Consider the following 26,582-nt stretch of genomic DNA (forward strand, 5'->3'; position numbering starts at 1 on the left):
TTATGAATGCGCTCTTGTCCGAAAATCGATACCCATCACATTCGTCTTACTGCTAACGTCTTGAAACGCGTCAAATCTAATCGCAGTGGGTGCCAGATGACAACAATAACAGGAAATGCCTCGCATCATGTCTCATCCACCTTCGCAACCGCCTGATCCTCAAAATCCCAATACGCCTTATCCAACTCCGCCTGCAACCCCTCAATCAACCTCAATTCAAACGGCTCAACCTGGAACAACCCACTCCCACCTATACAAGGATTCGTGCATTTGCACTCTAGACTCGCGTCGCCCGTCATAGTCGCTTGCATGTGTCTTTCCATCGCTTTGACACCAGCCGTATGGTCGACGCTCCTGTCGTTGAGAAGCCGCGTCCAATGATGCCGCGCAGAGTTCTTTATACATCCACTCATGCTATACTTAACTCCCTTGGAGCCCTTGAGCATATTTAAAGCGTCCCAGGCGGCGACGAAGAAGAGGTCTATCCACTTCTTTTGGCAGGAGTGTGGACCTTTCCAGGGACATTCGGCGAGGCTGTGCTCAGGACCTATGAAGCGGAAATCGATTGTGTCGAGGTTACTGAGTGAGTTTAGAGAGGATAGAGTGAACGGGAAGGTAACAGATTGACGCAGCGGTTGTCCTGGGAGTGGACGAATGCCGCAAAATTCTAGGTAATCTTTTGCGCACATCTCGAGCTGCATCTTTCGAAGGAAGTTGACCGGCATTGACACAAATGGGAGGTTGTGCCAGATATCAGTCATCGAAGTTTGAGGGCCGATCGGCGCGCGAAGCCGTGTGAAACGCTTGATGGTATCGCGATTGGCCACTGTCGTCGCTTCTTCGTTGACTTGTTTGCAGATGCGCATGATAGTCATGTTTGGGCGCTGTATATCAGGGTCGACCCGGCGCCCTACGCGACTAGGATCCTCGAATGAATGGCCTTTTCCAAGAACAAGCTTCTTCCGCATATCAGGCTGTACAACCATATCGGGAACAACGACTGGACCGATTACTTGCAGGTAGATGGCTTCGCGCATCTCCAGAGGCAATGCCAACAGCCGGAAAGCCTGATCGGTACCTTGCCACCATAAATTCTGCTCGTCGTATTGCATCTGGGAGAATCTCATCACGTACATGTCGTCGGCGGCAGTACAATATGTATCACGTATCCAGGCTACTGCTCCGCATTCGTTCATGTGCTTCTTACCAAACTCAACGACCCTAAGATCATCGACGTGTACTGGTCCGTTACTTCCAGGCGGTCTCAGAATCGCGACGGTGCGGGCAAATCCGTCGGATCGCCGCGGCTCGATAAAGGTATACCAGTCATCGTAGTCAGTTGTCGCATCGCACACAGTGGCCCTACGAACGGCTTCGATATCGTCGATGTTTGCCCGAGAAACCACGAGTAGGTTTTCCTGACGCTTGAAGAAGTGGCTGTACCGTGACAAAAACGAGAAATTGGTCTTGCGCTCGTTCTGGATGAAGTTGTGGAGAGCAGAGATGATGGAGTTGAAAGACATTGTGTCGTTAGTGGTAGTTGTATACAAAGCGTCGGTGGTCGCGAGGCTAAGCGCAGTAAGTGTAGTATTAGTTTTGTCCATGCCTAAGAGCTTGCGTAGGTAGCAGACTGTAAGTGAATAGTTTAAATTGTAGCCTGGTGCAGGACCGTAGAAAGCATCAGGTGCGCGCAGGCTGTGTCAGCAGGCGCACTAGTCCATATCGGTACTAGATTGTGTATACGCTCGTGAAAGTGCGGGCGCGTACCAGTTTCCAAGGAAAGTCTGAAGATTTCGCTTCCTCTAAAGTGAAAAAGAAAATACTCAGGCATGCGAATACGTTACCTGATGGTCTCGTAAGTATATAAATATAGAACATCGTGAACGCTTTCAGAAATTTTGTGATGTGCAACTTCGACAAGATTCTTCGTGACGCGAGCACATTTCATCATGACATCCGCGACGAAAAGTGGTTTCCAACCCCATACTCAAGCGCGTTCACATTTCACTATGATGAAGGTAGACATGGTATTGAATAAGTATGAATTGATTTGGTCATCGCTATGCTGGCGCTAGACTCATAAGTCGTAATAAAACAAAGCACCTGTCTAAGGGCTTTTCGCTAGATGTACACGTCCTCTTCGCTCCGCAACTATGCGTAAGACTGAGCGGAGCAGGTGAAGGGACTTCTTACAGCACCGGAGTTGTACTGTGTAATAATATCCTCGACAGACGCGTAGGTACCGGCACCGAGGACAACAAGTCCAATAAGGAACACGATAGCGTTCAGGATACTGAGAGAAATGTTCTTGGCGTTCGCATTCCACTTGCCCTCCTTAACCAGCTGGAACCAGAAGAGCGCAGGCCAGTAGAATGTGAAACCGGAGATGAACAGCGAGGAGATGAGACCAAGAAGCGCGTTGAAGAAGGGAATGGCCTCAGCGATGATCCATCCAATGACGGTGACGACGGTGATAAGTCCGACCCAGACACCCCAGCCCTTGGCGTCCTTGACGAATCGGATGGGCGAAGTAGGGAAAACGCGGTCCATGATGTAACGGCAGACCACGGTACCGTTGATGGAACCGGAGATGAAGATGACGGGGAGCGCGATACCGAAGGCGATACGGGAGACAGTGTTACCGGCGGAGAGAAGAGCAGGTGACTTGACCTCCTGGCCAACGAAAGCGTAGACGAGAGCACCAGTCATGGTGTAGATGAAAATCTCAATCAGACCAAGGGCCCAGATGGACTTGACGTAGTCCTTGGGTGTGTGCATCTCGGACATGAAGGAGAACTGGCAGACGGCGAATGAGTAGGCGAAGATGATGTTGGTGGTAGCCAGGAAAGCTTCGTAGAATGAAGTTCCGGGTTGAGGCCACGCGGACCAGTTGACTCCGCTAAGTCCGCCAGGAGCATCGTGTGCCTGAATACCAGTCGCGATGATGGTGATCAAGATAGCGGCAATGATACTAATAAAGTCGATGTAACCTAGGAACGCGAAGTCGTGGAAGGTGGGTGGCAGAGCAAGGATCAACAAGATAATCATGGATACAACACCCCATACAAGCGCGCATGTGGTGTAGTTTCCGATGATGTTAATCCAGGCAATTGTTCCAGTAAGCGCGTGCGATCCGACGAGCAGAATCAAGAAGAGCGCGAACATGACACCAGTAAGTTCCTTTCCGAATTTTCCCCAGATGATTTCGACAGCGTCCGAGTAGTGGTTGACATGCGGGTAGCGCATCTTAACCTGACCGACAACGTACGATGTGTAAATTGCGACAAGACCAAGACCAACGCACATGATGACACCGGGAACCATTCCCAGGGTCGCGAACGCGCTGGGAATACTGAGGGAACCGAGAGCGATGGCTTCGACGATCAAGCATACTGTAAGTTGCTTCCAGCCAAGGCGGTGGAACTTTTCAGATCCCTCCTGGACGGTAGCAGTCTTGTCGACGGGCATCATGAGTTCTGGGTCGCTTTTCTTGCCCTCAGATGAAAGGTCGTCCAAACGGTAGGTTGGCGGTGCAGCAGCGTAATGCCTAGCGGGAATGCCGGTGTTGACGCCGTTGGAGCCTGCAGCGGCGTATTGTGGCTGAGGGTTGCCCGTCGTCAACCCGTTTGCGTGAGGTACTTCCTGCATGATGGAAGATGTCGGGTGTTCAAATATTGATATTTTGAATTTGACGGTGGGGTGGAGTCGTGGTCAAGTCGGAAGTCCAAGGGCACTCGCGACTTTTTGGTGTTTGGCGCTGCTGACGAGCTAGTTTGCCCGGTACACCAAAAGCAGCAGTTGCAGTGTAGGTCACAGGTCCAGTCGTCGGAAGCGGGAAGAGGACGGCGGTCGATGTCGACGCTCTGTGACGTACCGTGGAACCGAAGGAGAGGTGGATTAGTATAGTAACACAACAATAGCCGTTTCCTTAACGCCAGCGGCTACAGTTGTTTCTTATATCAACGAGCCTTATCTCTCCGCACGTTCTGCATGTGTAATAGAATGTTCCAAGCGGCCTTCCCCCGCGCGCTCCCAGCATGCTGGACGACCGATGTTGACCGAAAGCTGGCTATCGAGGGCCTTAGCGACTCTCGGTCCATTTCTCGTATCGTACCAGTGTATGGTGCGTGCAGCCAGCAGCGTCGCTCTCTAGTGGCGTTGGTAATAACGCGGTCCACATGGTGCGTCGCAGTTGACGTAAAATTTTCTCTTTTTTACGTGTTTGAGTGGTGAGCGTTGGGACGTGCTTGATGTGACATCGCCTCAATCCTTACTAGGTGACATCACGGCGGAACCTGCATGAGGGTTGCAGATAAGAGAGCCGCTCAGCTCACGCGACGACCGGGAGATGTGGGATAAGCATTCTGAGTTTGCAGTGACGAGTGCCATGGCGACAGAGGCGTCGCGTAGGGCTGACCGTGTGGCTGCATTGGAGCGGCGGACAAGCCTTTAGGGCCGCGCCATCCCGGGTCTCGGCGGGGCTTGAGTAGTTTAACCGAACAGGTACAGGGCGCAAACTCTGAGCGAGGCCCCCCCGAACCTTCCCGTCGACTACGCCCAGTGTGGTAATGCACGACACTTCTCGGTGATTTGAGCCTGGGCGCGGATTGCTTCTTGGCTTCTAAATGGGTGATGGCAAGCGTTGCGTGACCGCGCGGCTTATCTTTGGAGCAAGGGTTTTGTGGAGTGCATTGCCGAACTTTGCGCCGGCCAATGATATGGGGGATGAATAGAATTGCTTGGAGATAGCTATGGTCTTACCCCAGGATCTCAGAAGCCTCAAAGGACACCGTGGGATGTCCTGCTCTTGCCGAACAGCCGTGGTCCTCCAGATTGGGAGAGACTGGCCAAGGATGCCGCGCAACGAGCGCAAAAACACTCGGGCAAGTTACTGCAGACTGCATCGGATGCTCCATCTCTTCATGGACCCTTCCGCCACTGGAACCGAACAAACGGCATACTACAGCCGTTGTCGGAAGCTATCGAGGCCGCGGCCTCTGTACATACACTACTCGACTACGCCGCGGTTTTTAGAAATTCGTCCACTACATGCGGGTCGGTCTCGACTTCCTGGGCTCCCCTGCTTCGCCTGCTCTCCCATGTCTCGCTCACGTGGGCGTCTTCCGCCGTCGATTCTGGTGTGAAGACAAATACGCGATGCTCACCTGGACAAAAGTTAGCCTATAATGCGGGCCCAGATATAGAGGCAGACCGACAGTTCTTCCACGCGGTACCTAGCATCGGGTCTTCGACTTCCCAGTCCTCAGTCAGGAAGTGTGCGAATGCGCCATGAGTAACGACCATCACCTGTTCCGTTAGCACACCATCCCTGAGAGGACGACGGTCGACTTACCTGCGCTTCAGGCCGTTGGTACAACCAGTTCCTTAGATCAGAAGCGCGCTTCGATATGGCGCGCTTCTCATACGCCCAATAGTCTTGCTGCAGGACGTGTTAGTAAGCATGCATGTTGATGTCAGACCGGGAGATCGACCAACCTTGGAATTCCAGCCCGCTGTCACCGCAGAGGCGTCGACTTTGCTGATATCAAAGTCGATCTCGCCTTCGGGGAAGAGTTCTGGTAGGAACTTTTGCACGTCATCTGCAGTATCTGCAATTCCAACGTCACACCCAATGTTGCTGACTTCTTGCAAGGCTGGCAACAGCACGAACGGCACCTCCTTCCGCGATAGCACAGGCCCGAAACTCAGCGCAGCGGTCTGGATCGTTCGGCGCAGGGGCGACGCAAACACCGTCTCTATCTCTTCGTGATACTGAAATGCCGAGCTGAGTGTGCGACATTGCTCTTTGCCTTTCGTGGTCAGGACAGCGTCGCGAATGCTGTAATCGCGCTGCGGTCGATTAGCGTCGATGTCGTAGAGATCATCCCTCCCGAACTGTCACCTACAGTCGCGTTGTGTTGTCCTTGCGCGTGGCGAACAATATGAATCTTTGGAGGCATCGTGGTGTTGGTGTTGAGTGTTGCTGAGTCTGCACTGTACGCTTGGTGGTGGGGCTTGCCGATTGAGTCACCAGGGTGCTATCGTGCAGTGGCGAATCTGAGATTGATGGGTGAGAGGATAGTTTGACGGATGATGTTCAATCTCTTCCTACACTCAGTCTACGATTGCGATGCCGACTTCCAGGTTCTTACTTTATACTACGTGGTTGCAGTCCGCGGTGTTCGTACTTCTATACGGAACAGAGATCGCTCCCACAAGGAAGGTCAGCCGAGTGACAGCAATTCGGCCACCCGCACTAGGCCGCTTCCGGGGTCGAATTTCGTTGTCGCAATCCGTGTCTTTGAGACAAAGTAACGGTTGTGAATGCATTTTGAACAGCAAAAGTCCAGCAATCAAAGCATTGAATAGCTTGGAGTGAGTTCTCAGACTCCCGCGACGCGCGATTGACGGATGCGCTGGTCTATGTCCATGGTTGACTGTTGGCTTCCTTACTCGAACCTTTTGCCATGACCAAGCTCTTTTCCTTTAAGAAAAAACGAGTAACTGCTATATGCACGCACCCCCAAGTGCTTGTTGCAGTGAAGCGTATGAGCAGATTAATATGTAAAGCTGGTCGTTGAAATGCGACGGTGAACCACTTGAAGGAAAAGAACACGAGAATCGGATATTGCGATGGAATTCAGATCGAGCGTGAGGGGAAAAAAATCGCTTCGTACTATATGCCTCGCACTGGCGTCCATGATACACAAGAATGCTGCTGGTAGTTCGCATGCGCGCAATAGATGATGTTTGGTGTTTTCAGTAAGTCGCTATATTTGGGCAGGAGCGATAGTCTATTTAGCGCCCGCCTGCCAGGGGAAGTACATCCAACAAACCTCAAGCACTTCCCTCATCGTAACTTCAGTATCGCGCAACAGACTATCCCATCGCGACGGGAACGAGTACGTTTCTGGCTCGGTTACCGATACATCTTCTTTCTCGAGATAATATAACCGATGCAGCACTTGTTGCTGTCCTTTGAGCTATTGTATAGGCCCTCATCACTCAACGGACAGATCTCACAGTCTTTTAGAGCGAGCGTCACGCGACAGACACCGTCTGTCCCTGAGTCCGGTAGCTACTTGTCTTGATTATTTCTACTGGGTTGCCTCCTTCATTGTGTTGTTGTGCTTCTTCCCGTCGCCCAAACAAATAGGTACGCACTTACGACTTTGAAGCAGCAGTCTACGGGCCATCTGCACTTTACGTCAGGAGAAAGAGGAGATGTGGACAAGCTTTTGCGTCAAGCGTTGCGGCTCTCTACCATGGTCGCTTGCCCACAGGCTTGGACTCATCAACAAAGGCTATCGGCGTTGAGATGTCAACAGTTTTGATGTTGTATCAGGGGTTCCCTCTGGTTCCCGATCGTGCGAGCCAATGCACGTTTTCGGCCAGGCAGGTACATCGGATCCGCAAAAGACCCCGCAGCACTAGTGCGAGCAGTCTCATCCACCATCCAGGAAGCCTCATCGTTATCGCTATCATATACATCACTGACAGCTTTGCGAACCTTAATATTTGTTCAACATCACTCGTCCAGCATGTCATATAGCGAACCCACAGTACTTATCATAGGCGCAGGTACTTTCGGCGCGTCTACCGCGTATCATTTGAGCAAACAATACAAGGATCCATCTCGGATAACTATCGTTGATCGCTGGAATACCAATGCATCACTTGGTCAAAAGCAGGCGGCAGCCATCGACACCAACCGCATCATCCGTACCGACTACGAATCGCACCTTTACTGCAATCTCGCAAATGAGGCTATTCATTTCTGGTTTTGGAGCATTGCAGTTCAAGGCCACTTTCACAAAACTGGCTGGGTTGTTCTAGACAAGAAAGATGGTACTTTTGGAGATGCGATCAAAAAGACGTTTTGCGAGCGAGGAGGCGATTGCACGCGGGACTTACCAGCTAAAGACCTGGACAAGTACGCTGTGACCAAAGGGATCAAGAGTGAACAATATGGCAAAGGCTACTTCAATCCCGAAGCTGGATGGTGCGATGCTGAAAGAGCAACCCAAAGCTTTACGAAGGTTGCACTCGAGTCTGGTGTCAAACGAGTAACCGGGGAAGTGCAAGAGTTATTACTTAGTGCCGACAAAAGCCGCGTCGCTGGTGTCAAGTTGAGAGATGGCCAGATTCTCAGAGCCGACAAGATCGTGTTAGCAGCAGGAGCATGGACCAGCTCTCTGATGTCACCAATTGAAGACGCTTTGAAGATCCAAGAGCAGGATCGCATCGAGCGCCAAGTCACTGCTGTCGGACGTGTCTCTGCGTACTACACACTGAACGAACAAGATACCCAAGGCATGATCGACGAAGAAGTCCCCGTGATCGTCATTGGTGGAGAAGTCGACATCATCCCACCTTCGCAGCCGAACCGGACGCTGAAGATCAATGATCTCAAGACGGAGATCGTCAACAGGGTCACAACACCTTCTGGACATACCATCACCATGCCATCACGGAGGAACCAAAACGATGTTCCGGAGAAGCTAAAGCACGAAAGTGCACAGATAATTCACAACGCCATGCCAGAGTGGACGCGCAGCAGACAACCAGACCGCTGGCGAATTTGCTACGATGCCGTCACACCCACAGAAGACTGGCTCATGTGCCAGCATCCTCATCAACAGCTCGCTAATCTATACCTTGCAGTCGGTGGTAGCTTTCATTCATACAAGTAAGTGACTTTAGACCTATGTCTCGTGTCGCGCAGCAGACTGCGATACTGACGTCTTCGTTAGGTTCCTTCCCGTCGCTGGCAACTACATGTGCAATGTGCTATCTGGTAAGAGTAATGGCGAAGAGAAGGATACCGCTTGGAAGTGGAAGAACGCGGAGGAACTATCCTGTCGCAAGGGTAAGGAATTTGGCGAGAGCCCAAGGAATTGCGATAAGAAGGAGTTGAGTGAGTACGAGGGGGTATCATCGAGGTTATAGTCGTTAAGAGGTGACGCTTTGCACGACAGCAACACTTATGAACTACCATTGGTTTTAACAAGATCAAGATACCATCGACTGTTCCGCGCCACGAAAAAAATCCGTTTTCAAAGCCGTTGATATGCTCTTCACTAGAACTAAGGCGTACGTCTAATCTACCGGTACTGCGCTTGCACGCGGTAAAGAAGTGGCTGGCGCAAAGCTCGCGCTTGTCTTCTGCGGCCAGCAGGAGTATCTCGCGTTGATTATAGTGAGACGGAGACAAATACTTCATCAGTAGCGAAAATTAGCACAGGTCTCTTGTTACCTGTTTGATTGTGAAAGTGCAACCAAAGCTATAAGTCTAATACAGCTCCAGAGAGTTCTAGTAGCGCTTGATGTCGAAGTTAGAAAAAGATAGTGTTTCAAAACCTTGCGGTGTAGTTAGATAAATTGATTGCGACTCGGTGGTTCCATTACAGAGTTAGGTGTCGATAACCATGGTTCATGGTAGGCAGCCATGGCCCAGAACCATAGCAGCGCGATCTGTTTTCACCGCGGAGAGGACAGAGAAAATCTAAAAGTATTAGGCTGCTGTACCTTCTTTGGCCTTGGCATGAATCTCACCCCATTCGTTTCCTTGTTCACTGCTATATACCCAGCCGATTGTCCACCTTAGCACAATAAAGCGCTTTGAAGTGACAACAGTTATAGTTGGTCAGCAGAAGCTAGTATGTCTCACCTAAAGGAAACTCAGACAACCGACGATACCAGCCAAGAGGATTCTTGCGTCCAGTTTGTCAGTGGAAAGAAGGTGATCATCCTCCCCAACGACCCGCCCTCGAAAAAGCCCGAAGATGGATACATCTTAGTTAGTGACCCCATGGCTGCCGCTGTCGATGTGAGTGTACCCGCTTACTAAGAATTGGAGCTTTTCGCGCCCTGGAACTAACATGCACAGGACTTGGGCGTCTCTGGCCTCCTCATTCACTACGCTAGTATCCTCGCAGTCGAAACTAAAGTAGACCTCCACACCGGCCCACAATGGGATGCGCTCGTCGAGGGCCTCGATACTCTACGCATCTGTTCCGAACTTTTCTCAAACGCCACCATCCATGATCTGCCCAAAGTGTTCGGATATGTCAACTACAAACTATCGCCGCAACACCAGGTCACCCTTTTCATCGTCCTTTCAGCCATCTTCAAGACGACTGACTGGATGCGCTTCGAGCGCCAGGTTGTCGAGAAGGAGGAATTTGAGATATCAGCCGTCGTATGGGCGTTCAAAATCGGTCCCAGGGGTCTGACACAGGGGCGGTCAAAAGGAAAGAAGGAGCTTGAAACACTCCTGGAGGCGGAGGAGGCGTGGATTGCTGCTAACCGCAACGCGGTCAATTATGAAGAGAGCAAGAAGGCGCTGCTGCAGCTCGCTGCTGGATTCGTGGAGTGGGGTACGAACGCGGCCGGATTCTTTGGCGCCAAGTAGCGCAAGATTGCCGGTTCAGTTGTCTGCAATTTGGGGGTATTGAGACTTCACGATATCATCAATCGTCTCGGCTGAGAGAGCCACCAGTGTCGAGTTCTTCTGCTTTGTAATTATCTCCTAACAAGCTAATTGCCACGACTTGTAGCCATCCAACATGCACACCAGCGTGACAGGCCATCATGTCTCCCTCTCGCCTTACTGTTGTGTTAGTCTACTTGATCTTTCAGCCAGCAAAATAAAGGGTAGAGTAGAAATTTCTTACTATCTAAGAGAGTTAGCTTAATTTGCATCTACGCCTACTCTGAAGTCGCGCGTTATACAGCTGATTGTGTAACAGGAGAATGCATATTCGTCCTCTTTGATAGCATCTATCAATCACAGAATCCGTCCTTGCTCTTCTCGCGCATACTAACAAACATTATGATACGTAAAAACAATATGATTCCGTAAATCTCTTAAGCACAGCACCAGCCAAAAAAATGCATAAAACGAAGTATACGACAAATCCCTTCCCTCCGGTGCGACTAGCAGTGTGCCTTGACACTAGGTATCATTCGATATCACAAGATGGCCATATGAGTACCCCTCCAAGCCATCTATCGGCTGAATGTTCGTAGCCTTCCACCTCAAGGCAAGATCACACTTGAAGGCGAAATCTGCACTTTGAAAGAGAGCACCGTCACAGCAACAACGCCCTGCCGACTGTCGTCACGAACAATTGCCACAATTCTGTCCTGATCCAGTACTGCCCACGAATGCAGCCAAGACAGCACAATACACCGCCATTGCAGCAAAGAGCTCGTGACGGTTCACTCCCAAGATAAGAACCATTACCACTGCAAACAAACAAGTGAAACCGACGAAAATAGCAGGTACACTAACCGTTGATTGCTCCTCAGCGCCGACTTTTGTTCGGTACAAGACAACGGGTGGTAGGACCAGAAGAGCAAGCATTAGGCCTGTGGTAATGATGTTGACGAGGATTTCGATGCGTCGAGCCGAGTAATAATAGATCAACTTGTCATCTGTGCGATCCTGTAGCTCAGTTGTACGGAAGATGTTCTGGAATAGTGTGAATCAACAAGGAGCCAGCTTTGAGGAAGATATTGTCAAACTCACGCGGATTGGACGACAGTTGAGAATCTCAATCGTCTGCTCGATGAATCCATGGAATCTTGTCCATTGACGGCCATGTCGCAGACTGACGATATCTTCCCGTTGCTTGATGTATGACTCCTCCTTCTCGCTGGCCAACGGTCTCTCGTTGTGGAACCAATTTCTCACACTGATGTAGTCCCTATCAGTGGGTTGTTGAAGTGCGTTCAATGCGTGGCTCTTAAGCAGCAACTCGTCTTATTGAGTCAGCCAGGTTAATTCACTACCTGCTGCTTTGAACTTACCGTAGTGTACCAGTTTCCCGCGGATCAAGTTGACTAGTTTGGTCCGCTTTCTGCGAATGCCTTCTTGTTTGGCTTGACGATGATCGATTTCGATAGACTGCAATATATCTTGTTTTCCATTGCTGTAATCCATCTCATCCATCGATGTCAAGTCGCTTTCGAGGCATTGTATCTCGTGTTGGAGTTCCAACAATACTCGTGAGTGGAGATATTTGAATTTGCGATAAAGCGAAAAGCTGGGCTCGCTTGACTCGAAAGCTGCAAGTCGTGGATAGCCTCGCACATACTCTTCGACTAGAATCCACTTTAGAATTGGGTGCCACTTGCAAAGACTGGGTCTTACGTTTTTTGGTTTCGGTTTCGGTAACAAATGACTTCTTGAAGCTTGCTCCCATGGACGACTGAGCTGAAAAATCTCAGTACTTACATATGCGACCAAACTTATGGAGAAGATTTACTTTGTTCGTAAGACGTTCTTACATACTGTGTCGGTTCGTCTATCTGTACAATGGGGCCTATGTGCGAACGTGAGCCAGGACTATATGTCTGGGCAGATGCCGACAATGACTCAGCGACATATGAACAAGGCACAGCCATTTTTGTATCGTGTAATGAAGGACTGTAAGTTAAATCTCGGAGGGTTGCCATGATGTTCATCTTTTATGCATGCAAGCGCGTTGTGGCAGGCAGTAAGACACCTGCTGCATGCGCACCTCTCGAGGACCAATCAGATTGACGGCCTCTCAGATCGCAAATCCTTCTCGGAAAACCAAGCCCCATTCCCGTAAGGTACATTCTGGAGGCTGCATAGCTGATACACCCATCTTCCTTGTTCCTTGTCATAGCTTTTCCGGTCAATCTTGAAATCGTCCCACCATGAACCACGACTGCTTTGCACCACTATGGCAACAGTGTCGCCTTCTGCATACAGATTTTCTCTCTCAACTTATCGTCAGAAAGCGTGCTGTTCTTTAAGTGGTCTTTTCTTACAACGGTCAACCCGCTGCTCAGCTTCACCCAGCCTTTCTCTGGGTATTCGTCGACATCCTAATGCCTGTAAGTCTGCACCGCAAGGCGACATGATCAATGCTTCCGTTCACCTTCGTTGTACCTGACATTCTAGGGTCAAAACCTCTAAATTCTTGGGTCGGGAAGTGCGCGTTTCGAATTCGAGGACAACGTGGGCAGGAGAATGTAGAATGAGGCAAGACTTCGCGAGGCGAATGAACACCAAAGTTTGGTGGCTTTTGTGTGTTGGAAGCAACCGCGCCCCATCATGCGCGATAATCAGCCTGTATGGTCTGGAGCGATAAGTCTGCAGCTTTCACCGGCATAAGTGGGTCACCAATAAAGAGTTGTAGTCCAATCGTTCGAGTCTCATTCATTATACGAGCACGGCTGGAAAGGCTGTAGCATGCTTACTCCGAGGACCAGAGCGGGGTAGTTTCGCCTTTCACCTGTTGCTGAAGTCTACCCCAACTACCATCTTTTCTAAATTATCTTCTGGAATCGATGATACAGGGACGGAAGCAACATAAACGCGTATTCAACGGGCTAAAATGGCAACAAGCAGATATACTAAGGTAGCTGCACTTATAATTCGTTGGACTGAAGAGCTAGATTTACAGGCTGAGGGACACACTAACGAGGTAGACTATCCACGAACACCACGCTTGACGTTTTGCTATGCTAACAAGCCTACAGATTGATAAACTTATTAAAGCTTTCGAGCGATTCAAGTTTGCTGACTTTCATTGTAAAGTCGTCCGTCTGACGAATAAGAGAAAGCCTCAAGGGCAGCTCGAGAGAGCCATCTCCGAGCATATCGATGACCATGATGGCTCTCGAAGCCTTCTGATTGTCTACTACACTGGGCATGGTATGGGGTTGGCGGAAGATAAACTGGGCCTTGCAGCGTAAGCACGATGTCTCATCATGCCTTGGAACTTACTGAAGCGTGCTAGGTTGGGGCTTATGACGACAGCGACAGAGCTCCATGATCCAATAGCTCGATGGGATGATGCAGAGAGGCCTCTTATTAAGACCGCCGATGCTGATGTGTTGACCATACTCGATTGCTGTTATTCGTCAAACGCAGTAAAGGCAGTAACGAACGATCCACGAGTGTACGAACTCTTAGCTGCATGCCCTTTCAACGAGAAAACCTGGGGACCGTCACCAACATCATTAACAACAGCACTGACCACAGCTCTTAATCACCTGCTTGATAAACATGGCCAAGAAGGTTTCGCTGTTCGTGCCTTGATACAGCACATTCTGATGATTCGAATGAAGCCTGTAGCAATGTATTGGGATCGCCTGGGCACATATCAACGCTCGATCATCTTGGCCCCAGGTCCCGATTTTAGTAAACCAATACACGATAGCAAACTTGAACTCAAGGATGTCACCGTATCGGAAGGAAAAGGATCTAGAGATGCGGAAGGAGGTCAGAAGACGAAGACGAACGAACCCCAGGCTGATGTACAGGGTTCGAGCGAGAGATCTCGACAAGATGATGTGCATGACATGAAAGGGGAGGATTTGCACGAAACTTCTCAATTAAGCGAAGAACATTTGAATCCTGCTGCATCAAAGAGTGAAGGTGGTCACTTATACTCTGAAGCTCATGAACAAGCACATGATGCCGAGGCAGACGATTCACGACATGATAGAGATCGAGGAGGGATCGCGACCACTGAAACTAGAGAAACTAACACATCAGGCAGCCTCGTTGCCAGTTTTGGCTCCCCATTACCTGGTCTAGACGATGGTGACCTTCAGAGGCGAAGCTGGTTTCAAGACAAAGTAGACACGGTGATTGGAAAGGCTAATGGATATCTACACGTTGCAGTCTTGATGATTCGCTGGCATGAGAGTATCGACGACTTCGCGGGACACACCGAAGAGGTATGGTCATGGCAACTAGATGCGAACTCGAATAATGTAGTGGCTGACGACACACACAGGTTGACCGACTTCAGACAATATTCCGCGACCAATTCAATTACGATTGTAGTGTAGTCGAAATCACTACATCACGTAAACCTCAATTGCAATTCAACCACGCAATCTCCGATTTCATTGTCAACCACGACGGGCCGGACAACCTCTTGATCATCTATTACACAGGCCACGGGGTCTCGAAAGTCTCACAAGACGAGCCGGCGCAATTGGTACTCTGCCCGTAAGTGGTGCACACAGCTATGAGATACTTGCCCTAACCTATGAGCCAGAAACCAGCAGTCTGGCAGGACGAGGGAAGGGGCTTTGGAGGTTCGTTGGGATATTGCAGAAGCTCTTCTTCTCGATGATGATACTGAAAGCGATGTCATAACAATTCTAGATTGTTCTTTCGCGAGCACTGCCGCTATGAAGGCAGAAAAGAAGTCGGCTAGGGCGTACCAGCTGATTGCAGCTTCAGCCGTCCAGTCACCCGCTCGTGGACCAGGCCGACAATCATTCTCAACTTCTCTAGCCAACAGTCTGGAAGAGCTCCTCCAAGAATCTAAGAGGGAGGGCTTCCCGCTCACAAAGCTGCTCGAAACGATAAACATGAAGAGTGAAAGGCACGAGTCGCCTGCTATGCTCTGGGATCGCCTTCACACCTTTGGGCATTCTATTTATCTGGCGCCTATACCCAAAGAGAGAAGGTCGAAGAATGCTATCACGTTACGAACTGGAGAGCCAGAGACTGGAGCACTGATACTCCGTTTTTCCTTGAAGGATACCACACATGGCCTTACGCTCAAGCAGATAGAGGCACTGGCCCGACAACTACCCAAGGCTTGCATCGACGCCAATGTACCACTCAGACGAATCGAATGGCTCAAATATATAAGCCGTGAGGATCTGCATGCGGGAGGCTTTCGAGAAGCCGTAAGGACGACTATGCTAGCCAGAGCAGTTTGCCGCAAGTGGAGAAGCCACGTAAAAGCTCGCCGACAGCAACGCGACAAGACCAGAGCGCAGACCGAGAACGCGCCAGAGCTGACTGATAGCAAGAGAAAACGCTCCGAAACACTGCAATCACCCCTTCCCCCATCGAAGCAAGCCAGATACGAAGTAGGATTTGGAAGCCACCTAAGTACGCCGAGCGCATCCGACTTAGAAGACGCGTCCGACTCAGAAGACGCGTATGGAGAGTTCATACCTGATAGAAAGAACTAGTCTTATTGACTTGGTGTTGTTGAAGCAACGTAAGATAAACGTCAAATATCTTAGTTCGTATACACTTATATCTTGTGATTCACTCAGCGGTCCACTGCAAGTGTTTGACGATGATTTGTTTCGAGCCACGATGCACCCCTAAAACTACCTACTCCTTCACCTTGATGACAACCTTTCCAAAATGTCCTCCGCTAAACAAATACTTCAGTGCTTGATCCGCCTCCTCAAATTTCCAAACACGATCGACGACTGGTCTAATCTTCTTCTCATCATAAAACTTGAGCATTCTTTCAAGCTCAGTCCTAGGGCCATTCATGATGCCCTTGAGGGTAACATTCCTCTTCAAGCACAACAGGTTCGTGTTGGTCCTGTCGCCAGCTTCGTCTTGCTTACCGGAAAGGTAGCCGATGCAAGAGATCAAACCACCGAAGCGTACGCACTCAAACGACTTGCGTAGTGTCTGCGCGCCGCCAACTTCAATGATGATGTCAGCGCCCTCGTCGGAGGTGGCAGCAAGGACTGCGTTCTCCCAATCAGGGTTATTGCGGTAGTTGATGGTCGTCTTCGCACCAAGTTTGGATGCGCGCTCGAGCTTCTCGTCGGAGGAGGAGGTGACGATGGCATCGGCACCTGCTGCGGACGCGATTTGAGCTGCAGAAATGCTCACACCGCCAGTACCCTGGCAGACGACTGATTCGCCCTTTCCAATGATCTCGCCATTTGGTCGCATGCAGTTCAAGCTCATCCAAGCGGTCACGGCTGCGATTGGTAAGCAAGCCGCTTCGTCATCGGAGAGATAGTCTGGAATTTTGACAACGCCATAGGTGGGGAAGACGCGGTATTGTGTCAGTACTCCTGGGGCCGGCCCTCCAAGCCCACTTGCAATGTCTGTAGCCTTGATTTGGCCGCTGAGATGTTTCGGCGCAAATGTGCTGATGACCCTGTCGCCTTCCTTGAGCTGGAAAGCTGGGTTCTTGTAAGGGTCTGAAGTGTTGTTGGAAACTGGACCAACAGCAACAACCACGCCGCACATGTCACTAGCCGGAACAATCGCGGGAGGATGATCTACCGACGAGTGGTGGTTGTAGAGGCCCATAGCGACTGTCCACGTTCTTAGCGTTGTTCTAATGACCATCTTAACCCTGCCGCTGGAGTTGGCACGATCAAATCACGGTGTACATACCTTCGGTATCCCTGTAGTTCAGACTAACAGAATGGACTTCAACCAGCACTTCATCCTCTCCAGGAGCCGGGCATTCCGCCTCGTCCATCCTGAGCTTATCGAGCCCGTCCTGGCCCGTGAGCCATTGCTTGATCTTTTGTGGAGGCGTCATCTTTCACGCCGAATGTCGAAGTAGAGTCAAGAGCTTTTGGGGCGCCAAATCTAAGGTCTACAGTTGATGTGGATGCTGTGCTTTTAATGTCCTTGGTCTTGCGCTGCGAAAACAGTCCAGAAATTTCGCTCAACCAATCTCGGCGGTCTTGGGAGAACGGTGGGGTAGGCATCTCGGGCAGCTACGTCCACTTATAAAGACTTTCGCTATGTAAGCTGCAAGCAATGCAGATGGTGGATCTCAAGCAGCGGGCAGAAAATCGCCGAAAGGTGTGGGGATGGGCATTATTTCTATGTGTCGTTGCGATGACGATAGGGTGCTCACGGCTGGTCATTGAGGTGTTGGTGAGGGACGTCACTGCATTGGCCGTCTTCGCCCGATGAGCCGAGGTAGGGTGTTGTCGGAATGTGCGAGCCGATGGCAGCCTGCAACACCAAGACATCTCTCATGAGACTCACGATCGCGCGCAAGAAGCCATCAACAACTTGTACTCATTTCGCATCGCGCGCAGGGACCGCCTGCCAGGGTCAAACTTGGATCTAGCCCTGACGATGCAACACCCCTGATGACGCCGACACCTAGGTCCGATCGATCGACCCCGGAAAGCGGGAAGTTTCAGGGGTACTGTCTGCAACAAGGGAATGACGATGCTGGTGACCAGTAGATCTGGGAACAACATGTAATCGGAACGTCTTATTTTATTATTATATTGAAACCGCGCACGGCCACGGGAAGCGAGTGGGATGTCGTCCCTGCCACGCGACATAGCGCGTGTGGGATGAGCAGAGAGCATGACGACATGTACTGTTGTGATATAAACGCGACGCGGTCCTTCAGAAATATGCCAACAACACATCAATAGCCACACATTCATTCATAGCAACGCATCGCATCACCTTCTCAACGACATGGAGCACCAACAACACTACTTTGCGGGCCAGGAAGCCTTCCCTCCTCCACTTCCCAACCACCTCTGCCCTAGTTACTCTCCCGCTCTCACCACGATGGAGCAATTCACTGCGGACCTTTTGCGCATGGACGAAGAACATCTCAAGCATCGCAAGCCATCTACACCTGGAATCCCATCTACACCTGAAACCCCATCTACACCCGAAGTCCCATCACCATCAGAAATCCCATCTGTACCCGAAGTCCCATCACCATCGAGAAAACCATCAGAAATCACATTTTTTCCCGACGATGAATTACCCAGCGACTACACCATATGGGGCACCATGAGGACCTGGTATCGACGACTCTCCCGACGAAGCAGCCGGGGTAGCGACGTCAGTCTTTGAAAACAAAACATGATATCGTCATGCAGGTACAAGCGTTCGCATAATCGTACGCACTAGTCGCTGTCATCGTCCTTCGCTCTAGGCCGCCCATCAACCCCGTGCGCTATGACCACTACAATCTTGTTCCTGGATCGAACAATGTTGTACGGGCGGCATCAACGACACGACGCAAGTTGATCAAGTCGCGGCCTAGGCAAGTGCCTACAAGGAAGCCGCGACGCAAAGACTGAGGCATAGGATGCACACCACGATGTCGCCAATCTGGAACTTCTTGCCTCGACCCATACCCTTAGCCTCGCCATCAGCCGCCGCTAGTCGGCTGTTCCGCGATCTCGATAACGATCGCGCGGCTCGGGTGCAAGAATGCCGCGTATGGAGGATCAATGACGTCGACATGTTGATCTTCCTCAGTTGTGATTGACAGATGCCCTTGAGCCTAGACTCGGGCATCGTTGGTTTTTATAGGATCGACGAAATGCGCATCGACCTGCGTTTGGCAGGTGCTCACCTAGGGAGTCGAGCACCTGGCCCATGTTTGGATGACCACAATGCTATATTGAAAGCTCAGACTCTCTACAAAGCCAACGAGTGGTTTAGGAGTTAACAATGATATCCTTGTCGTACATCTACGACACCTAGCTATGCACTGAGCATGCATCGTGTAATAATGTCTAATATTAATTCAACTGTCAAAGAATGCCCATTGATGTTCAGGGGCATCGAACATTTTGACACATCATCTCAAGTACTTTGCCATCGAGACCTAACACGGTGATTTGAAGCTAATGACCATCGTTTGGTGTTGTAGGGCTCAATATTTAGGAACCGCATTTCGTCTTCCAGCGGCGGTGGTAGGAGGTCGAGCTTGATATCCGTGACGTATCGTGCAAGTGTCCAGGTGGCAACACGCATAGGCGACTGAATGGTGGGCGAATTAGTGGAGCGCTTTCAGTACCACAAGTACGTGCCAATGGCAGGATCAGAGCTGCACATGGTGGAACTGGTGAATGCATGTAGCCTTTACTTTGTGACATTCCTGACACGTGAAGCTTCAGTGCAGTGAAAGTCACGACCGCAGGTGGGTCATCGATAAAACGCCAAGACGCTAAACCCGGCCCAACAATCGACAAGCATCACGTCTTCACGCTTTTTCCTCGTCTTACATTACTTAGATTCTCGGCCGCACCTTTCCCCCACATAAATGACAGAGCCTGATCTGATACCTGGAAGATATATGCAGAGAAAGCCGCCAGAATGTCTGGCATCTCGAAACTACTTGTACCCTCTACTTTCTCCTGCTTCTCTGATGTTCATGCAATGTATAACGACAACTACTGCAAACAGCGCCATCCCGAGGCTTCCTGAGTCTTGGAATCGAATTTTGCGATTCATACGTCGGTCTCAGGCCCCGTCGCAATGAATCTGGATGTCTGCTGCATTCTAAGAAGCAGAAAATGAGAACGACGAGCCCAGCTTGCTGCAGTGCAAGCCGTTACCCTAGGTAATGCTCCGGATCCCGACTGAAGAGACTCGCAACAAGAACTGAAGAGACCGCTTGTGTTGAAGCGGGTGCTCTCTAGCCACAGGAGATATGTGTCACCGTCACCTCGTTCAACCCGCAGCGACGGGTGCTACCTTCACTGCCTTGTCCTTGCAATTTTGCACCTCTCGACAGATTGCGTGCCCATGACAACGTCTCAGCTCTAGGGGACATAAAGCGACATTACGCGTCGGACGCTGTTTGTCCGCCTTCCCTGCGCTACGCACACTGGACCCTGAGCTCTGGAGAGATGAAGTTCGAACGTTCATCTAGATACAACGACAACATGCCAGATTGCCAGTTGTGTGCACGAGAACATGATTTTGATCTTATCTTCTTTGTCTTATTGTGACATTGTTAGTTTGGCTTGCGCTTTACCGTCTTGCTCGCTTTGAGAGCGGACGAAAGCCTTGTACAAAGAACACTGACTGACAACTTCAACTTCACACTGTGCGACTTATGTGTCAAAGCGCCAGCTCCGCGCGCCGTATGAGTCTTTCACCTCGGGTCTCAGGGTGGCCACGCGTTCTCGTACTTATTGCCCACGTCCTATCCCTTTAAAAATGTCTCGAAAATTCCAACACACGTTGGCTACCATTCAGGACGCACCTTCAACCACGGTACGCTCGACTACAGCAAAACCACTCGCAAAACACTTCGCCAAGAGTTCGACGCACAACCAAACGAGATCGCAACTCAACCCAGTCGGTCCTCTCATAACCACTACTAAGACACCCAGTTTACGCCAAAACACCGAAACGAGACTGTGCTTGTTCGACATGGCCAAACGACCCACTACAACGCCGCTGGCCCCCGAGACACCACCAAAACAGTTCGAGGCAACGGAAAGGTCTGAGGTAGCGGAGAATCCCACCGATATCGAAGACGCGCCCATCACCACAAACAGCCAGTCCAGTGCCTCGAATACCCCCGCATCAGCTGAAGAGGGGGTCACATCGCCTACAGATGACGTCGAGGATACGTCGCTGGCACTTGAAGAGGACGCCCTCTCCCCAAAAGAGAAGAAGAATAAAAAAGCCACCACGTCAAAGAAGTCAAGCGTAAAAGCTTCCACCCCAAAGAAGAAGGATGGAAAAGCTGTGACCTCGAAAAAGAAGGGTGATGAAGCTTCTGACTCGGAGAAGGGCGACAGTGCAATCGTTCCCGAAGCAAAGGAGAGCAAGCCTCCTGTTGGCGATGGCTTTACGCCCTACAAACACTCTATTGTCATACCAGCCTTTAATCAGTTCTGGGGTGACAGGCCCGTGACCGGTAGTGCTCGGCCCGCTCCTGATCAACCATCTGCTCGTGCGAGCAACGGACAGACTAATCCTCCCTTGTTCGAGAATCGTGGCTATCGATATAAGCGTGGTTCGCAGTTGGTAAAGCACCATTATACTATTGATCCGGCCAACATGGCGAGTCTTCCCATCGATCGTGACCAAGAAGAACTGCTTGCAGTTCGGCTCATCGATATGCGGCTGAATAGAAAAACCTCCGTGCCGAAGCGATCACCAGACGTCTACTGTTATGGAAAGAGACCCAGGGATTGGAACTCCAAGCAAAGCATCAAGGCTCTCAACGATCGTCGCTACCAGGCTATCGATCGTGAGACCATGGATGCACCTTGGACAGAGATTGAGCGAAAGTACCTGGCTCGACTGATCCGCGAAGACCCCGATGCATCCATTTTGGACCTCGCCGAGCGCCACAATGATCGCTTCATGGGCCAAGACTATAAGGAGAGCACCGGTTTTATGAAGGTGATGGGAGGAAGCTTGTCTATTGGTCGAACAGTGGAGAGCGTTCGCTACCAGTACACAGCGTACAAGCCGTTTTACGATCGTGGCAGGGTACCAATTGTGAGATGGCGCGGCGACAAGTCGGCTGAGGGTATTGCTCTATCGAACCATATTGCGAGTAAATTTGGCAAACCTAGCAAGGCCGACCAACTTGCACATGACAAAGCACACGGTGGTGCCGATGAGAGCGATGATGAGGATGATACATCCAAGAAGACGTCGAAGCACGTGGAAGGGTTGGATGATGACAATGAAAAGTCAGACGCGTCTGATCTTCATCCCGGCGGCAAGCGCTATGCTTCAGATCAGCTTGAAGAGGACGAGCGGCCTGCCAAGTACTCGAGAACCGGCGAGGCCAACCCCTTTGCCGGACAGGACAAGCTCGACGATGTCGAAGAAGAGCTTCTTGAGCTGGCCATACCTTACGATGACGATGGTGGTTCTCCATCTCTACAAGGAGACAGGGATACCAAGGAAGCTGAGGAGGCGGATAGGTACCATGATACGGAGACCCAGGTCGAATCCGACCTTCGTGCTACTCGCGACATGGAGGTAGATGAGAACTACGACGACGACTTGTAGCCAAAAGTCTCGGTAGGAATCAACGCGCTCGAGCGCCGTCTCCCCAAATATCTCGAGACCCTTCAAAGGAGGACTACTGGCATGGATTTTGTCCTCTCGTTACGTCGTATCATTGTGGCATAGATCGCGCAGTGAACTCGGCAGTTTGTAACAGTGCGTATAGCAATGAAATGTTTCTGATCTTATATAAAGCTTGTTAGCATTCCAGTGGGAAGTGTTACATCTCTTATACCTTTCGCTTGTCTTTGCCTTCGATCATTTGTGAGACGTATCTCCCCATGCGCTTGCGTTGTGCGACACAAACGCAAAGACATCCGGAAGATGATGGCAAGTACAATCATGCTATTAGTGGCGCATCGTGTGGCCTTAAGGAGAGCGTTCGTGTTTGAACATCTCAGCGGGATCGGGAAAGAATTACATCAGCTTAACAGTGTTACGGGCGGTGTGGTTTTCGTCATTAGTTCGTATGCGAGGAAAGCGAGTTCACATAAGACGTGGTGTGGATGTGCGGATGAGGTATGTAGGTTGATGTGCTGTTAGAGGAATAAGCTAATGGGAGACAGTGCTGACCAAGGTCCCAAGCTAGGCTTTCCCTGCATGAATTGGTTCTTACCGTAGTCCCTCAGATTGCGACGTCACTTTAAGAACGCGAACTAGACAAGCTACGATTACAACCTCAACGACGGAAGAGAAGACTGGCAAAGGAACAGGTCAAGTCGGCAAGTATGGTAGTTCATTGATGTCGCACGGTTAGGTGCGGGTATTGTGGACCGAACAATCAAGAGAGAGTGTATGTTGTATTAATTGTAGCATCCTAGCTCAACTTATATGAAGGTCATCACACGGCGTTATTAGTAACAAGGTTTACGACAGCACTTGACCTGCGACAATTGATCTTCTACTCCAGCATCGGTACGCTCTGTTTAGGGTAGATCGCTCTTCGCCTGCGGTATCTTACAACACGCTCTTCCTTCTCGTCGAAAGCCCACACGAGCTTCTCTCCGTCCCTTCTTTTGCGCCCGCCCATCATTTATATCACCCCAAACTCATCCTTCCCAAACAGCCAAGCTGGTCGAATCAGCAGCGACCATTGTTAGTCGTGTTAGGGTCCGCACTAAAAACAGAGGCCGTTAGCAATCATTGTCGTTGCACAGCTAGCGATGTGTGTATAGCTACTTACTAGAAATACCAGTCAGCATTAGTGTGCTCGCCGCCACGGTAGCAGCGATCGAGCAGGCCGCTCAGTTCCTTAGCGCAGTCGCCGTTGTTTAGGCTTAATGCGCCTTGGCCCTTCCAGCCCACACCAAGATCCACCCTAATACCACTGCTCCGGCAATTGGCGCAAGCTGACTTGTAACCGCCATTGTTGAAATAACCACCGAGAACACCGTTGTTACACAGGTCTCTGATAGCATTTTTGAAGTCATTCAGGCAGGCATCGGTGGCCCATGCCTGGCCGCCGGAATAACAGCCTTCGGCCATGGCGCCGGTGACTGCTGAAGTCAAGATAATGAGGGAGGTAGAAAACTTCATGTTGAGAACCGGGGTGGAGAAAGAGTTAGGTTTAAGGGCTCTGGTGTTGATGACTTAAGGCTTGAAAGGAGTAAAGAAGGATGAGATCGGGGAGGCGAGCGACTTCTTTTATGCTTCTCACGATTAACTATTGCTAGGACGTGCCGTCCTTGCCATACCTCAATTCAGGCTGATCGCATATCGAGACTGTGGAGTAATCCTGTTCGGTAATGCACCTACGCAGTAAATGGGAGGTGAAAGAAGTGTTAAACGCCTGACTTCCGAACGACCAGTGTGAAAGAGACTAGTCGTCGACAGAGAGACACAGCGATAATTGGAAGAGCAAGTCGGGCGTAGGAAACTCTAGTACGGAATGGTGTGGTTGTGCCGTGAGATACAACTTTCCTGTGTGCAAAGTGTATAGCGTGCAAGTTACCAGTAAGCTAGTAACGGATATTTGGATAGAAACGTATGACTGAGAACTCAAGTAGATGCAGGGCGTAAAATCCTTCCGTACGTCAAAGTGTAGGATCAAATCAAGCTCCGCCCTGCGGGACTCCTTCCCGATCAAGGGCGAAGTTCAGGTTAATAATTCTAGGTCGTATCAGTGACCAAGCCCTAAGAGATGATGGCGAACAATTGAAGCCCTGCCCTTGCAGACCCTAGAAGAGAGATATTTCTAGGAGCAATAGCCTTATATTAAAGCGGTCTCTTGAAGAACCGAATTTGAAAGACGTTGGACGCCTAGAAAGTCGTGATGTTCGAGGCTGCAAATACGAGAGACCTGCTTTATCCGGAAAGGATTGACCCCACAAGAAGCGGAGAGCAAGGATGTCAACAACCAAGCGAGTCTTACCGGTATAGGATGTATCTCCACGAGACGGACCTGCAGATCTTACAAAAATCTATGGTCGGGTCATATGTTCTACCGACCGACCCAGGCAGCGTCCAGCTTTGCACAGCGAGTCCAGTTCTTCTTGGTATACGCGCGCGCGGCCCTCCGAGAAAGACGTCTAGGTCGCACAGGAAGACGGAGATGGTCGTACGATGTTGGAAAGCTTGGTATACCAAGCAATTGTGGAGGAGGACGACGCATGGAGCTGGGCGCCTTATTCGAATCAAACGCAATCAGCTGGAGGCGAGTAAAGTAACGGACAAAGTTTTTCCGACTCTGTGCGCGAAAGTACCATAGCCGAGTAGCTTTAGTCGAGTAGGTCCAGCCTGTGTTGTCGGCGGGATAATGTTTTCAATCGACGCGAATGAACGGCGACCGGACCAGACTACAAAGAACTTATGTGGCTGGTGGACGACTGACACTGGAAGCTGGCGTCGTAATGTTAACGTTTTGGTTCGCCGAGCAGAAGTCGTGAACCTTGGTTCAACATGCCGCTTTCACTAAATGACTCACTGAAGGCTTCGCGCACACAAAAATCATACCCACTTCTTTGATACCGTAACACGATTTCAAGACCTGCAACAATTCGCCATGACGAAACGCAAACCGACGCAGTACAACGCCGAGAACGCGAACGATGCTGAAATTCAGCGGCTCACTGATGAGATTACCATCCTGAAAGCTCAACTCGCGGCCAAGTCAATCCACGACCAGTGGTGCCCACAATACAAGAAAGCGACCACATCCCCCACCACAGGCCAGCCTATCAGGCCAGAGTCTGGTCCGCCACGACTGCAGCCCTACTCAGACCCTCCCAAAGGATGGGTACCTACGGTACTCATCGACTCTCCGTTGCGTAAGGCAAGAGAAAAGAAACACAAAGCAAAACAGGAGATGGTGAAAAACTTCGCCGGAACTGAGTTACCACGGGCAACATGCCCTAAAGAAAAGGAATGGAACGAAGATAACTTTCGGGCAGCAATCCAGCACTGGGACTTTGATTGGTTCAGGAAGAATAGGAATACACCCGAAGCCAGCGACGAAGCAGAAGCTGCACTGTACGATTTGAACAGCGGTTCATACGATGGTTGGGAGGAAAGGGAGAGAGAGCGTCGTGTGGCAGGGGCAGTATTTGGCGGAATGATGAGGATGATGATGGAATATAGGTATTTCAGGTTTGGCCATCCTGATCAGTTTAGAAGTCCACCTGGTACCCCCGGGACGATAACGCTTTACCGCAACCGGAGCTCGCAGGAACTTCCGGCGTGGTTTCTGTCGCACGGATTCAAGATCGAGGATGACGCCGTTTTTATTGAGGGAAGTGAGGAGGAACTGGAGAAGCATCGAAAGCGTTGTTCGCGGGGTTAAGGTTATGTTGGAGCGCATAAGAAGGATGACATCTTCTTTGGTGTTGAGATGAGAAACAAAGGGCATACAGCTGAGAGCGCGGTGATATGGCTTATGAATGAGATGTACCGAATGTTGGCACATACGATAAAAAGCGCAGGGGTACAACAGACTGCGAGGATGTGAAGCTCTGGCCGGCTAGTCACCACGATCCGTAGTGGCATTGGATGGATGTCTTTTGTCCGAGCAAGGAGCTGGAGGATCGCCCGAATGTCTGCTTCTCGCTCA

The 26,582-nt window shown here is 50.5% G+C and overlaps 11 protein-coding genes across 11 annotated transcripts; 5 read left to right on the plus strand and 6 right to left on the minus strand.

The window, feature by feature from the left end:
• Positions 1 to 15: 15 nt before the first annotated feature.
• On the minus strand, positions 16 to 1,695 carry CC77DRAFT_1020292 (hypothetical protein). The gene has a single exon (XM_018525019.1). It carries the CDS (start codon positions 1,521 to 1,523, stop codon positions 126 to 128), a length of 1,398 nt encoding a protein of 465 aa, XP_018386031.1. The 5' UTR covers positions 1,524 to 1,695; the 3' UTR covers positions 16 to 125.
• A 456-nt stretch (positions 1,696 to 2,151) lies between these two features.
• CC77DRAFT_935515 (hypothetical protein) lies at positions 2,152 to 3,648 on the minus strand (the record flags this gene model as incomplete). The annotated part of the gene is made up of 1 exon (XM_018534444.1): positions 2,152 to 3,648. The coding sequence occupies one exon, from the start codon at positions 3,646 to 3,648 to the stop codon at positions 2,152 to 2,154; it is 1,497 nt and encodes a 498-aa protein (XP_018386032.1).
• Positions 3,649 to 4,710: 1,062 nt separating this feature from the next.
• On the minus strand, positions 4,711 to 6,297 carry CC77DRAFT_962568 (phosphoglycerate mutase-like protein). The gene is made up of 5 exons (XM_018535647.1): positions 5,907 to 6,297; positions 5,497 to 5,850; positions 5,354 to 5,440; positions 5,217 to 5,307; positions 4,711 to 5,165 (listed from the first exon to the last, which is right to left on the minus strand). The coding sequence occupies exons 1-5, from the start codon at positions 5,958 to 5,960 to the stop codon at positions 5,017 to 5,019; spliced, it is 735 nt and encodes a 244-aa protein (XP_018386033.1). The 5' UTR covers positions 5,961 to 6,297; the 3' UTR covers positions 4,711 to 5,016.
• Positions 6,298 to 7,541: 1,244 nt separating this feature from the next.
• Positions 7,542 to 8,949, plus strand: CC77DRAFT_1008661 (fructosyl amino acid oxidase; the record flags this gene model as incomplete). The annotated part of the gene is made up of 2 exons (XM_018523545.1): positions 7,542 to 8,689; positions 8,754 to 8,949. 2 exons carry the CDS (start codon positions 7,542 to 7,544, stop codon positions 8,947 to 8,949), a joined length of 1,344 nt encoding a protein of 447 aa, XP_018386034.1.
• A 2,044-nt stretch (positions 8,950 to 10,993) lies between these two features.
• CC77DRAFT_72278 (hypothetical protein) lies at positions 10,994 to 12,341 on the minus strand. The gene is made up of 4 exons (XM_018532907.1): positions 12,158 to 12,341; positions 11,815 to 12,108; positions 11,534 to 11,766; positions 10,994 to 11,476 (listed from the first exon to the last, which is right to left on the minus strand). The coding sequence occupies exons 1-4, from the start codon at positions 12,207 to 12,209 to the stop codon at positions 11,123 to 11,125; spliced, it is 933 nt and encodes a 310-aa protein (XP_018386035.1). The 5' UTR covers positions 12,210 to 12,341; the 3' UTR covers positions 10,994 to 11,122.
• An 893-nt stretch (positions 12,342 to 13,234) lies between these two features.
• CC77DRAFT_72201 (hypothetical protein) lies at positions 13,235 to 16,058 on the plus strand. The gene is made up of 5 exons (XM_018532902.1): positions 13,235 to 13,463; positions 13,519 to 13,730; positions 13,779 to 14,724; positions 14,784 to 15,001; positions 15,051 to 16,058. The coding sequence occupies exons 1-5, from the start codon at positions 13,374 to 13,376 to the stop codon at positions 15,982 to 15,984; spliced, it is 2,400 nt and encodes a 799-aa protein (XP_018386036.1). The 5' UTR covers positions 13,235 to 13,373; the 3' UTR covers positions 15,985 to 16,058.
• On the minus strand, positions 16,059 to 17,430 carry CC77DRAFT_72145 (alcohol dehydrogenase). The gene is made up of 2 exons (XM_018532900.1): positions 17,168 to 17,430; positions 16,059 to 17,085 (listed from the first exon to the last, which is right to left on the minus strand). The coding sequence occupies exons 1-2, from the start codon at positions 17,316 to 17,318 to the stop codon at positions 16,133 to 16,135; spliced, it is 1,104 nt and encodes a 367-aa protein (XP_018386037.1). The 5' UTR covers positions 17,319 to 17,430; the 3' UTR covers positions 16,059 to 16,132.
• Positions 17,431 to 18,226: 796 nt separating this feature from the next.
• CC77DRAFT_1061196 (hypothetical protein) lies at positions 18,227 to 18,616 on the plus strand (the record flags this gene model as incomplete). The annotated part of the gene is made up of 1 exon (XM_018528400.1): positions 18,227 to 18,616. The coding sequence occupies one exon, from the start codon at positions 18,227 to 18,229 to the stop codon at positions 18,614 to 18,616; it is 390 nt and encodes a 129-aa protein (XP_018386038.1).
• Positions 18,617 to 20,719: 2,103 nt separating this feature from the next.
• CC77DRAFT_1050039 (hypothetical protein) lies at positions 20,720 to 22,571 on the plus strand (the record flags this gene model as incomplete). The annotated part of the gene is made up of 1 exon (XM_018527608.1): positions 20,720 to 22,571. One exon carries the CDS (start codon positions 20,720 to 20,722, stop codon positions 22,538 to 22,540), a length of 1,821 nt encoding a protein of 606 aa, XP_018386039.1. The 3' UTR covers positions 22,541 to 22,571.
• A 1,046-nt stretch (positions 22,572 to 23,617) lies between these two features.
• On the minus strand, positions 23,618 to 24,073 carry CC77DRAFT_1061198 (hypothetical protein; the record flags this gene model as incomplete). The annotated part of the gene is made up of 2 exons (XM_018528401.1): positions 23,618 to 23,654; positions 23,721 to 24,073. The coding sequence occupies 2 exons, from the start codon at positions 24,071 to 24,073 to the stop codon at positions 23,618 to 23,620; spliced, it is 390 nt and encodes a 129-aa protein (XP_018386040.1).
• Positions 24,074 to 24,723: 650 nt separating this feature from the next.
• Positions 24,724 to 26,549, plus strand: CC77DRAFT_1070173 (hypothetical protein). Its single transcript, XM_018529107.1, has 2 exons — positions 24,724 to 25,225; positions 25,466 to 26,549. The coding sequence occupies exons 1-2, from the start codon at positions 24,810 to 24,812 to the stop codon at positions 26,313 to 26,315; spliced, it is 1,266 nt and encodes a 421-aa protein (XP_018386041.1). The 5' UTR covers positions 24,724 to 24,809; the 3' UTR covers positions 26,316 to 26,549.
• Positions 26,550 to 26,582: the final 33 nt, after the last annotated feature.

The sequence above is a fragment of the Alternaria alternata genome (genome assembly GCF_001642055.1).
Source record: "Alternaria alternata strain SRC1lrK2f unplaced genomic scaffold CC77scaffold_10, whole genome shotgun sequence".
NCBI classification, from domain to species: Eukaryota; Fungi; Ascomycota; class Dothideomycetes; order Pleosporales; family Pleosporaceae; genus Alternaria; species Alternaria alternata.